The following is a 13,695-nucleotide window of genomic DNA, read 5'->3' on the forward strand; positions in this document are numbered from 1 at the left end:
AAAGTTTCGGCCGATTTTGGCCGAAACCGAAACTGCGGCCGAAACTTGATTTTTGGCCGAAACTCGGCCGAAACCGAAACCAAAACCGAAAGTTCGGTCGGACACTAAATAAAATAATTAAACGATTCGAAACATAAATCGATGATGATGATGAACTATACTTACAAAATTTACTACAGAATTGCTTTTAGCTAGTACAATTCTATCTAGAATATGGACATATCGTTCGAGTAAACTGAAATCCTTTTACGGCAATAATAGCAGTAGTTACCATTCGCCGGAAGCAGGAAATTGCCATATAGGTATAGGATGTATGTAAACATGTCTAGACGCATCAATTTATTGGTGCACCTCGTGTAAGGCATGATACTAGAACATTGGACGACTCGTGGAACTTTCTACTTTTAAAAAATGATTAAATAATTTTTGTACAAATTGCTAATCCGAATATTAGAGTAAATCCTTTGGTTCTTAGAAATAAGAGAAAAGCAAAAAAAACATTGAAAATATACTAGAAAATTATGTACCTACATAGTTTAACCAATTTAGTAGATAAATAGCTTCGTTCTTCAACTGAGAATCTATTCTTCACAATAATAGCACAGATAATAGGCAGTTAGCAGTCTGATAGTTTATAGAAACATAAGAAAAAATACTAATACGTTCATTATTTAGATGTTTTTTATAAAATATCAACGAAATAAAATTTATAGTTAATAACTGTCTGCGTAGCAATTTCAATGATTGCCGAGTTGGTAACAGAATTATGAACGAACTTCTGACCTGTCGGATGTCGCTCGTTATCATGTGGAGAGCAATCGCTTTGAAAACTTGATTTCAGTTAACAGTTTGAACCTGTGGTTTGAACTAGGTTAATTGCTCTGTATTGCGATTTAGTTACGAGTTTAAAACTCGCGTCATTTTGCATTTTGCGATTTTATGCAAAACTCACGAGCTATAAATAAGTATGTAGGTACCTAGTTATAGATACAAATCTTGATTTTTTTAAGCTATTGCATAGCTTCTACCACAGGCCTTGAGCGCGGGGACCGAATCTAGAAATTCCGTAAGTAACGAAAAAACCTCACGCTCTCCACTCCGACGGGCGGAGGTGTGGTTTGAAAGGCATGCTATGCAATAGCTTTACCGCGGCAGTCCCCGAGTGCCACACGTTTTTTTTTTATATATACATATTTATTATTTAAAGAACCGAGTAAAATCAATATAAAATATGTCTTTTTATTGTAACAAAAATAAAGAAGATTGATGTGGTATAAATTACAATCAAGTTACAATCATATAAGCCAATAACAATTATTGTCTATTAAACAATGACATTTGATTTAAATAAGGTCACGAGACGGGTTAGCTTTATCTATTTTTAGATGCTATATTGGAGCTAAATTAGTTTTCAATAATTTCGATTTACCTCTTTACTTGTTTCTATGTAACTAAGTAAGTAACTACCTACAATAAGAATAGATTTAGATGGTTAGCGCCCTTATTATTTTCAAGGGTTGGGTGCCTATTGTCGAATAAGAATTAAATTAATCTTATAAGTCTTGTCTATTAGGTATTTACAATAATATATATTTATTATTTAATTACTCTGATTCGCAAAAAATATACCTATATAGCCTATATAGGGCAAAGAGAAACGCTTATTTTACCATCGGAATACATTAGCACAAATTATAGACATTAGTAATGTGTAAATAGAAAATACCATATACCTAGGTAGGTATTTAAGTTTTATGAAGTAGGTGTACTTGAGCTTTTAGGCAGATAACCGTTTTTTATTGTAAAAGAGGCCATACCTGATGATGATCAAGGTTAGCAGTGGCTGTCAGCAGGTCTAATATAGCTGAGAAGGATCCCCTGGCTGCTCGTCTGAAGCCCTCCGGGGGAGAGTCCGCCGCGCCTCCTGCCACACTCAGTGGAGATTGTGACCACTGGACACATTATATAGAAATTAACTGTAAATTATAATAATTCTTCTTTAAAAACCAGGCTTGCTTTGCCTGCTTAGTTACTCGATCATTTTCCATATATTTTGCAAATCGGATTTAGGTTTAAATGTATTTCTACCAGACATCAATTATTTACCTACAGATTATAGAATTAATGTAGATAAAAATATAAATCGATTTGTTCCATTCATTCTGGTTAACAAAACATTAGGAAATTCTTTATTTTACCCAGTTATCTAGTTCTTCACCGCTAGGTAGATATATTTAGTTACAATCTTAAAGTTTTAATGAAACGGAAAGATTCTTTTTGAAAGATTACGAGTTGAAAGTTTGGAATCAAATACAAGCTAAAATGTACATTTATTCGGTGTTTGCTCTATTTACCATTCCTGTGTATTGTATTAGTCGCTCTTGAGGCTTTATACATTGTACATATATAGCTTATATCAATGTTTTGCTATAGCAACTTCGATCTGGTGGATCATTATGACGTTTGTCTCCTTTTTTCAAGTCTATTTATAAAGTCGTTCTTGATGGGACACCCTATATTTAAGAACGCTACGGCTACTACCAAGTCTGAACACTTTTTCTTCAATAATTAAAAAAAAAGTTAAAAGATAGGTAAGCTTTTTTATTCTGTCTTTCGATTTATAACAAGAGCTCAAAATACCATACCTACTAGGTATGTGAGTTGGTGAGCATCTTACTCATCTGCAAACTGCAGTCAGCCATTTATTTTGAGCTTGACTAAAAAGTTTAGGTTCATATCTATCCAAGTTTTCGTATAATACATACCTATATTAATTTTGGTACGATTTTCCAAAGGATTTAGGTAGGTACCAATAACCAATACGAAATTAAGGTCTACCTTCATATATTGACGACGTTCAAACAAAGCTACAAAAGCTTCAGGTTCGTGTTATCTCAAGTCTATTTGAAAACTTTTTGTATCATAAAAGTTTTTCTTTAAGTCGGCAACTAAGAGTGGATTTCTTTCAAGTCTATAACCGCTAATGCTTAAAGTTTTAATTAATTTTTCAGTTGCTTTCTGAAACTTTACAAATTATCACTAAATGATAGAAAAGTTTTCTTAACAGTCAAATATTTATTTTTTATTAATGAATACGGGAGTTAAAATCATTTTCCTATTTACGGAATTCCCGAACTTAGGTGAAGACGAAATTGTAAAGAACTTTTTGACGTGGGTATAATAAAATGCCCAAAATATGTTTTGTTTTCAATTCGACGAAGGCTTGTAATTCAATATAAATAGACCATAGGCAGTGTTCGGTCTGTTAAACAAATTAATGTAAGGTTTTATTATGAAGGGTTCATTTCTGAATATATGTCCGTGTGATATAAAGGACAAAGTTGTCATATCTTAGTTTACTAATTTTATCCATAAATTGCATTCGCAACAACACTTATATTATTATATATTACCTATACCTACTTAGGTAACTGTACAGCATAATCATCCCTATGACTCATAGGATAGACTTGATTTCCTAAGTTGTTATATGTTTATTCCTAGCTTGTTCCGCATAACAAACAAGAATCATTAACATAGAAGATCTTGTATTAAACACAAGATTACTTTCCTAATTAAACTTGCCACAAGCTAAACGAAATAAATATAGAAAACATGAGCTTAATCTATGTGTTAACTACTTAGTGACTTTTCTATTTTTAACTTAAACTAGCTTTTGCTAACAACGAGCTTGTTGCAATTATTTCTGTTTATTTGGAATAAAAATAATCTCATATTAAAATAAACAAAAGACGCGTAATGTAAATTAATGAAGGGACGACACGTCTAGTACATAGTTATTTTGACGTTTAGATTATTTTGAAAACTCAGAATCATACATTAAAAAAGGGCAAAACATATTCTTCCACTCGCAAACATCAATGATCCAGTACACAGTGTACGCAGAAGCAAACAAACATGAATAATATAACAGGCTGCAAAGCCAAAGTGTGAGGTGTACCGAGCCGAGATGAATTATTGAAGCGAACCCGGCCATACAGCCAGTCGTAGTGTTGAATATGTTCATTAATTTCTGATTAAAATTTTACTAATTAACTCCATTGAACTGTAATAATTACGTACATTTGTAGGGTCTGTTGATTACCAAATAAAATATTGTGATTTATACTGATTTAAATCTACCATTTAGGTCCTTTGTTACAGATTTATACAGATAAGGCCGTCTTTAGTCTAGTTACTAGTAGTACCAACGATAAGATATTATTTTTAAAATATTTTTGAAAAAGAACTAGTAACTATTAACCAGGTACCTGCAGAAAAATAAATGATTAAACGGGACCGAATTGTCGTTTTAAGCATGTAACAAGAATGAATCTGTGTACCAGTCTAATTAAGAGGATGTCTAACTTTCAACGTATAATATAATAAATATGAAATACATTTTAAACTTGTAACTTTGAAAATAACAACGCAGAACATTATAACTCCTGTCTCCAAGATACAACTTCGCCTAATTAGGAAAATCTTTGAGAAAGCTTATAATATATGTGTATACTGTATACCTAAACTTGTGTTGGTAAAAGTACCTTGTACCTGTTGTACCTATGACTGATAGTATATGCCTGTACTTATACCTATACTAGCATGAGATATAACAAGGCCAATTTATACCGAATGAATGCAGTTTGCAATCGGCTTAAAGCTGATCAATAGTAGCCTAAGCTCAGTCTGTTTTGCTCACAAAGCTCTTACAGTGAATGCGTTAAGCTCACTGATAGCAAAGCGCAGGATTACATATGAATACAGCTATAGGTATTATTATCGGATTAACCTACAGTATAAGAGCTTCTGTACATACCTACCTAATAATACGTACTTGCTCGCTAGCATCTAATCCATCTCTACTAAAGATATTTAAAATTATTATTTAAAAAAATATTATTAAAAAAATTCAGAAACATTGGGTTAAGTGAAATAAGGCATTGTTGGTTTATTGATACATGGATATATCCGTATCTATACGCTAGAGACTAGTTGATCCTGTATTTTTTACTAAGGTTTAAGTCATCAAGAGCCTGGTTAATGCAGAATGCTGACTACATTGATCACATGAATAATTAGGAAATATATCACTAATTCACCAAAATCAAAACATGAGTAGTCAAGTAACTTACCTAATAAACTTTATTCAATAATTCAACTATATTTCATCATACGCATTTGCAATTCGCGAATTTGGCATAATTGAAATATGTATATTATAACAGATTACAATTCTGGTTTTGCAATATCAGCTTCATATTACTATTGTATCGAGAATTGCTGCTTTAATTAAATTTTATCATAAACACTATTGTTATCAGTTAATTCTTGTCGATACTACCTACACACGCTCACCCACGATAATTTCGTTGTAAGCCAAAATGTTACTTAAGTTCACATATTAATGTTCATATTTGCATTCCTCTCCCAATGATGACATCAGTGCATGTATGCGTTTTGTGAGCATAAGCTGATATTTGTTCATTTTTCAAGCGGGGATATAGCTCAGTGGTAGAGCATTCGACTGCAGATCGAGAGGTCCCCGGTTCAAACCCGGGTGTCCCCTAGAATCTCCTTTTGTTTTTAATATTATTAAAATCCACACTATAGTGAAAATAACTCCTTTGTATGTTATCTTTTTCTAATTATATCGTTCTCTTATAATCCTATGACCATGTGATTTAAGAAAGGGCGTTAAAAATTGTGTCAGATTAAAACTAATTTCATTAATTATGTACCGGTGATATGAGTTGTATTTATATTTTTTTTAATAAAGCAAATGAATTGTAACTATTTTCTTTAGAATAATAATCAACAAATAAAATATTATTCATCTTTCCTATGAATCGGTTCTCAATAGCGCATATTCGTACCTCTCAGTTTATTTCCATTATATTTATTATTATTTTTTTATGTCAGAGCAAGCAAAGGGGCAGGTGGGCCACCTGATGGTAAGTGGTCACCACCGCCCATAAACACTTGCAACACTAGAAGTGTTGCAGGCGCTTTGCCGTTGCGCGTTGGTCCCTACTCCCTAATTAAGAAAACACATATTATTCACACAAGACTTACCAACTTGTAACCAAATATAAAAATAAACTTAGTACTCCGTAATTAAGTTTCTAGGTTGAGACCCTTAACAGTAAGTAGCTAATTTTCCCTAATTTCATCAGATCTGAATACTAGGAGTGCAGAAACTAAAGGAGCTATACAAACTTGGTCTGTGAGAGCAGGGTCGGCTCCACGGGCTAGCAACAACTCTACTATGTCTGTCGCGTCAGCTGCGCACGCCGCATGCAAGGCTGAGGATCCCACCTAACATGGAAACATTATTTTAAATATTACATTATAATAAAAATACAGGAATTTCATAATACTTGTGTTTTTTAGATGCTGTCGTAAAATAAATTGTACCTAAAGAAGCATTAAAAATCTGGTCGATCGATTTTGGAAATTATCTGTAAGTAATTTAATGAAAAATATAAAAGATTGCCACTCGTATAAAGTGATACTTTAAATATAAGGATCGTTTGTTCTTGTAAAAATACAACGAAATAAATATCCCTACAGGTATACTTCATACTTACATTGTTTTGTAAGTGCACATCGGCTCCAAATGTGAGTAAATGTTCGACGATACCCCGGCAACCCTGAGCGCAGGCCATTTGTAGAGCCGTTACTCCATTCTGCACAAAAATTTTGAAAACAACTCAAAACTTTACATAAGTACCTACTTTACCTAAATAAGTTTTATAGAGCTTTCGAGATTTATGATTTCTAGGAATTTAATTCGCTTCTGTTAAAACACAACATTTAAATAAAACTTAACAAGTTACTAAGTAACAACAACTTCGGTACCGAGAAATTACCAAATATGTTTGCTATTTCTTATATCTATTATTTATCACTTAATATGTAGTTTGAAAACTTTACTAGGACCATTGAGATAATATTACTACGTATTAATATTATCTCAATGACTAGGACATAATAAACTTACGTTATCCACAGCATCCACATTGCACTGAGCTTCCAATAGTGTTTTCACTAGCTCCGTGTGTCGATGCACCGCAGCAATATGTAGCGGGGTCCGGCCCGAGTTGTCTCTCGCCTCACGGGACGCGCCTTTAGTTATCAGGAGAGCAGCAGTGCCACTGTGCCCGCCTTCACACGCCACGTGGAGCGCTGTCCGACCAACCTGGTGGTTATGATATCCTTGTACTCTATTCGGTTATCGGATACAAGGGATTCGGGAAAATCTCCCCTGGGAGCGGTGTCGGAAACAAAAGCTACAATTATTCGTCTAGATAGCTTAAATTTCATTCTTTAGTTTAGTTAACTCTGTTGGTGTGCACTGTCTCGCTCAAAAAGATCATTAAACTATGCTGCCGTCCTTTAACTAGAAAGCCGTTAAGCCCACGAAGTGAGTTTCGAGTAAATGGCAAAAAACACGGCAATCGTTATTTCTGAAAAATTATGACACTTAGAATAATTATTGTGAGATACATCGATCGAAATTTAATTATATTATATATAAATAATAGTTTTTACCCAGAAACTGTTATAATTTATTTTTAAATTCAATTTTTCTCGTTTAGTTCAGCATATAATCTGAAAATTTTAACTATTTACTGGACAAGACGGCCGTTAACATACCATAGCGACTTTTTAGCTAAGTAATTTAGTATTTTTATTTTCATTTTGGGATTTTTTTTTATTTAGTAATAAAATGCTTACCTAAAACGTCGTTAAGCTACTGTAACTACTTTTAAGCTATGACTTTCGCTTTAATTTAAATTTCAAAAACTTTATAATCAACGGTTAAGGGCTTTTAGATGCTTTTGTACTATGATTCTATATAGTTGTACTAAATTTTAATCTTACTAATGTTAAAAATTTGCTGCTGTCTTAGGCTTTGCTCTCGGGAATTACATCCTCTAGCCTCTAGGTCAACCAATGGAAAGGAAAAGGATCAAAAGCTTTTAGGTTTAAGTATTAAGGATTTAAACACTATCTAAATTAATGGTTCTTGCGTCTGTTTGTGAGTAACAAGTATTGTAACTCTTTTACTAAATGACTCTTTTAAGTTGTTGATAAAATTAACCTTTATTTCTCGTCATGTTCACGTTTATTTCATTACAGAGGCTCATTAAGGGTTAAGATTATAGATAAATCTTCTCGCTTTTCTTTTTGGAACCGTATTTTCATTTAGAATTGCAATTATAACGTTATTTTATAAATACTCTTCTGCGAAGCCATCATACGAGTCACGGATATGTGAGTACATATAGAACCACAAACAATGTAAACATAAATCGTTTCCTGAAAAAAAAATTAAGACTTGTGCACGAGGTTTTTGAAAAAAACACCCTGGTTTCAATAGGGCTTCAAGCTCGACTTACATGTGGGATGCTCTTAATAAATAATGTAGAACCGCTTATCAAATGATTAGAAGACTTTCATCCACATTTAGAAAATATAATATACCAGAATATGTGGAAAATAGTAGGAGGTAGAAAACTTTTTATTTGCTACCATGTAAAAAAATACAAATCTTAATAATCTAATATAAAGAAAAGAAAAAATAGCAATATTGGCAAAATGGTCTTCCCGTCAGCGGGTCAAAGGTAGTGTACTCATAACAATTTTTGTATCACCATCTCTAGTACATTGCTTGACAGTCGATTACTAATTCCACCCAAGGGGTAAATTTATTACATTATTAATAAATAGTTTTAAAAATTAAATAGTATAGACTGCCTATGTCCTCTTTCTCGGTTACAGAGACAAATCAGAGTCTAAACAGAGAAATACGATTGAAAGTTCGCAATGTCGTAACCATTATCTACCAAATTTTCGTAACTTTGACTTGTTATATTTTCCGTAATTTAGCTGCTAGATTGTTTAAAACTTAGTAAACTTGATCAGAAATAATACGCCTTGTAAAAGAAAATCAAAAGCAATCGGTACTCTGCTTGGGGGCGACATTATTTCATCATAACTCTCATCCCCAAAACTGATGCATCACCAGAATCGGATAACTGCCTTTTAGCTAAAAAATGAGGGTTAGCTGCTTTGTAGCTAAGCAAAAAAGTGTTATTAGAATTTGTCCTAAATAAAATTACTTAACTAAAAAAGCGTTAAGGGCGAGTAACTGCAAATAAGGTAAGGATTTCCATTGGAATAGTTATATGAAAGCTTATCATAAAGCAGTTATAGTCCTTTTGCGTCTCTATAGTCAAGTATAATCTGATAACGTACTTTTAGTCAAGTAAAAAGCTAAAAAATAATTATTAAATCTGGCGGTTAAGGTACTTTAAAGGAAATTTAGCGAAGTAGTGTTGGTTAGACGCTTTCAAGTTATGGAATCGCTGAAAATTGTGTTATTTAACGGCTTACAATATTTTTATATCTCTATAACTATTAATGCTAGAGAAATGATTCTTAGACAGAAAGATAGAGAATTTTGAACTCTGTCACCCTACATTTAAAACTGAAAATTGACCATTTGTTGGTTAACGGCTTTTTAGTTAAAGGACGGCAGTATGTGATTAATATTTTTTTCAACAGCTCTTGTCATCATAAACTAGATATAGAGATATTTAAATGATATTAAAACTTAATAAAATCATCGATATTAAAGTCTGCAGTGGTAAATTGAATGCACATCTATTGGAAATTTTCGCACTGAAATAAATCAGCTTTTCAATTAGCAGAATCCACGAATGTTGATGGCGGTTCGATGTTTTGGAATCAAATTAGCTTTTAGAGTATTGAATGGAATCGAATTTCGGCGTAGTAGGTAATTAGATCTGACTGGGACATTGTGATGTAAGTGCGATCCAATAACGTTATTGGAAAACTGAAGCCTCGATTTGCACTCACCTTACACCTGAATTCACATTATTTATTGTCTAAAAATGGCTTTTCATTTCGCGTTGCTTTCGTTATAGACCAGACAGAAATGTTACCTTATTCGAAGATATTTAAAAATGTGAAATACCTAAAGAATGTGGTTTTTTATTTAATTGGCTCAAGTCACCTTCATGAATTGGTCAAAAATAGTAGTGGTTTGAATCACATTCGTTATCATTTCGTTAAATATTACTCGGATATTCGCTTTATTACTAGGGTTTTGGGTGCTATTTCTCTGCGATCCGTTCCCATTTACAAAATTAAGGTACAATTAGGGGCAGAACATATTGCCTCATAAAGAGGAGGCAATAATTCTATCAAGTGGAAATGTAGGGAATCGATTTATAAGATCTAATTTGTACTAAAAGGCTACTCTTATTTTGTTTTCAATGCATGTACCTACCTATTGTTGTATTATAACTAGATTTTTCGATTTATCTTAAATGTGTCGAATTTGACTCCTGTTAATATTAACTAACTAGGTATTAGAATATCCTTAAGAAATGCTTAATAAAGCATTCTTTTTCAATTTAGGTTCTTTACACTCTCTATTCTTCCTCCGTTTGTAACTTATGTAGTCTTTTACCAGCAATCAGTTTTCAGAGTTTTGTATACAATTTTGCTTTCGTAGAAAATTAAATGTGATGAAAGGATTTCGCTTAGAGTTCTAAGGTTGTTTTAAGGTTAGTCTAAGGTTGCCAAAAATGGAAACTCATAAATTATTATTTATGAAAGATATCGAAAACAATATGATTGTTATATTTGTACCATTGTTATATTATTATGTACATATACTATAGTATAGTATCTGGTTTAGTATTGTGTGATATAGATATACATAGTACTATATATATTTTATCATTTCTGGAAAGCAGCTCTACAATTCTCAAGTTTATTTACATTTAAGTAGGAATATCAGTCTAAAGGTTTCATTTGAATTGAAGATGCATAGAAATACATTGGATTCTTGGAAAGCTTCTTTATAGAAATAATATTGTGGTAGAAGTAATAACAAATTACAAAATTCTTTTGCTATTTTATTGAAGGTTGATAATTTTACACGAGTAAACCATATTTTCTCATACAAAATATACATTACAAATATAACTATGATGATGTAAACTTTGTTATTAAACTTGAGTAATTAAGATTTAGTTATAATCTTCATTTACTAATTAACGAACTGGCATTTACTATTTTTTATGTATATGGTAATGGTAAAGGGTATTAATACTTACACGAAGATTTTGATTGACTTTCTGAAAGCAAACTAAACTTTTAGGTTTTTAATTAAGGAAAAAATACTGAAGATATTTAACTCTATGATAGCGTAATTAATTGTGTGAGTATTAATTTCAATCAATTAATAATCTCCTTTGATTTGTATATTTTCGATATGCAAAACTACCATTGTTTTTAAAACATAAAAAAGGTAGATACATAAATGAAAAAGAAAATCGGAATGTGTACCTACTCGTCAAAACTGCGGCCGGCGTGGTGATTACCTGTATCTGTTGCTGTTTATAATGCTCAAGTATTTTTTTTCGATTTAATTTATAGTATTCGAGTTTTTCAGTTACCTAAATGTATTGTTTTCAAATCATACGCTTCAATGAATACGATCCTAACGAGGCACAGAAGACAACAGGAAATCCAATATTATTGAATACTTAGTATGCCATTAGCCATACTCCATTAGGAATTCACACAAGAAGATAATCTGAGATTTGTCTCTTAGCATAATACGAGCGTGATCCAAGACGTGCTTTAGAATAAATTAATCTTATAGTGATCTGTTGCTAATCTTAGTATGAAGACATCATCACGGCTATAATTCACTAGCTGCGCTACCCGCGTGGCTCCGCTTCTTAGCGTGATGTCATATAATGCCAAAATAAAAAAGCCCTCGATAAAAGGGCTATCTAACACCGAAAATTTTTTTTTACCAGTAGTTCCTGAGATTAGCGCGTTCAAAGAAACAAACAAACTCTTCAGCTTTATAATATTAGTATAGATGTGTCTATTACAACGGATATAATATTTTATAGTTACTGCACGTTCTTCTAACGTTGCATTCAAACGAACTAGAGCTCTAGCTAGAGCAAAAGGATTATTTTGTGATATTTTAGTGTAAACGAAAACTCGTATTCAGTGTTGTTCAGTATTATAATCAGTATATAGTTGAACATTGCATAAAATCTAATCGACGCACTAAAAACGAAGAAATAATGCTCTACGCCTGTTTACACTAAAATATTACGAAAGAATGCTCTTGCTCTAGCTCTATAGTTCTCTATGTCTATGTTCGTTAAATGCACCGTAACATCAAATGAAAATTATTAAGAGAAAAATACAGAAAATGTTCGTCGTTAAAACCAAATAAAGTTCATAAAATACTGTACGTTCATTATCCTTACAAAGTTCCATAAACCCTCAACGTTCGTTACAAAGTTTTGTCAAACTTACATTCAAATCCTTATGGTGGCCATACACCATACTTCCTATCGTCCATTCGGCATGACGCTACCGATTGGATCAGTTAGAACTGACCATGTGTGGGAGTGGATTGGCATTATTTGGCATGATAGTTATACTTGACGGAACAATCGAATTTCGATTCTTTTGGCTTGATCATGGCGATTGGATCATGTCGATTGGACCGTGTATGGCGGTATGCGATCGTCACTTCAGTCTGGTAAATTTTCTGGTCATTTTTCGTCCAAGCTGAAGCATAGGTGCTTCGCTCGCTTGGTCGATAAATATGAAAGTATATGGGGTGTTTAGATATCAACGGTTACGGATTTGAATAAGATTTGTTTGGGAGATAGATGAAGTACCAGATTACTTAACACATTGGGTACTTCTCATTAAATAGGTACATATATATAACAACAATCTTCCCGGCATATAATCCTTTTTTTGTTTCATTTTTACGAATAAAACGCCCAAAACGGCTAAAACATCGTCGTCTGTCACCGGTGACGCCATGGCTTCAACTGAACGTTGCTGCCGATTGGACAATTCAAACGTTGTGTGTGTGGTCTCTATGGACAAACTGCAGATTGGATCAAGCTGCAGCGTCATGCCGATGGACGATAGAAAGTATGGTGTATGGCCAGCATTATCCTTATTTCCGTTCTAATTGGTATCTATTAGATATGCTCAGTGCTCACGTGTGTTTATTTGTCGCTAAGCGTAATAATTTCTGGAGTTAGGTGGCTAGAGTGATAGGTACAGTCTATACCTATCATCATGGTAAATATCAAATTCCCAAGGGAATTTCCCAACCACGCGAACGGAGCCACGTTAACCTACTACATAATAATTGTATCAACAAGCATCATATCTCCTCCTGCATCTCATACACTATTACAGATATTCTTACCTTATTAACAGCATCAATATAAGACCCCTTGTCCAGCAACAGTTCCACGACATTAGTGAATCCCGCGCGGGAGGCCTGCGCGAGCGACGCGTCGCCCGCCATGTCGGAGGTCTGCACTCGCGCGCCAATAGAGATCACGTACTGCGCCACGTCGTACGCGCCGCGAGCGCATGCGCATTGGAGGAGGTCGTTTTGTTTCTGGTGGAAACGATTAGTGTTAAAATTTTACTTAGGTATCAATAAAAAGAGCGTGTGTGCTGATTACACGTGTCAGAAGTGAAACTTCTTTAGCAAGATACCAAAATCGTCGCCTTACTCTCTTTGAAATTTTACTCTCAACGCGCTTAAAGAAGTTTCGCTTTAAAAATTAATGATAGCATTGATTGTTAATC

The 13,695-nt window shown here is 33.3% G+C and overlaps 1 protein-coding gene and 1 non-coding gene across 2 annotated transcripts in view; one reads left to right on the top strand and one right to left on the bottom strand.

The window, feature by feature from the left end:
* Positions 1 to 13,695, bottom strand: part of LOC149480131 (uncharacterized) — a 43,702-nt gene that overhangs the window by 5,731 nt on the left and 24,276 nt on the right. The window contains exons 5-9 of the mRNA XM_089707319.1: positions 13,304 to 13,501; positions 7,004 to 7,201; positions 6,591 to 6,689; positions 6,220 to 6,318; positions 1,818 to 1,952 (exon numbers count right to left, since the gene is read on the bottom strand). Of these exons, the coding sequence (XP_089563445.1) occupies positions 1,818 to 1,952; positions 6,220 to 6,318; positions 6,591 to 6,689; positions 7,004 to 7,201; positions 13,304 to 13,501 (729 nt within the window). The remainder of the gene's footprint in view (positions 1 to 1,817; positions 1,953 to 6,219; positions 6,319 to 6,590; positions 6,690 to 7,003; positions 7,202 to 13,303; positions 13,502 to 13,695) is intronic.
* Positions 5,498 to 5,569, top strand: TRNAC-GCA (transfer RNA cysteine (anticodon GCA)). The gene has a single exon. It is a non-coding gene; the product is annotated as a tRNA-Cys (tRNA).

Source organism: Colias philodice, chromosome 19 (assembly GCF_061535455.1).
Source record: "Colias philodice isolate Cphi_HAF_F1 chromosome 19, ilColPhil1 Martin Lab GWU primary, whole genome shotgun sequence".
Taxonomy (NCBI): domain Eukaryota; kingdom Metazoa; phylum Arthropoda; class Insecta; order Lepidoptera; family Pieridae; genus Colias; species Colias philodice.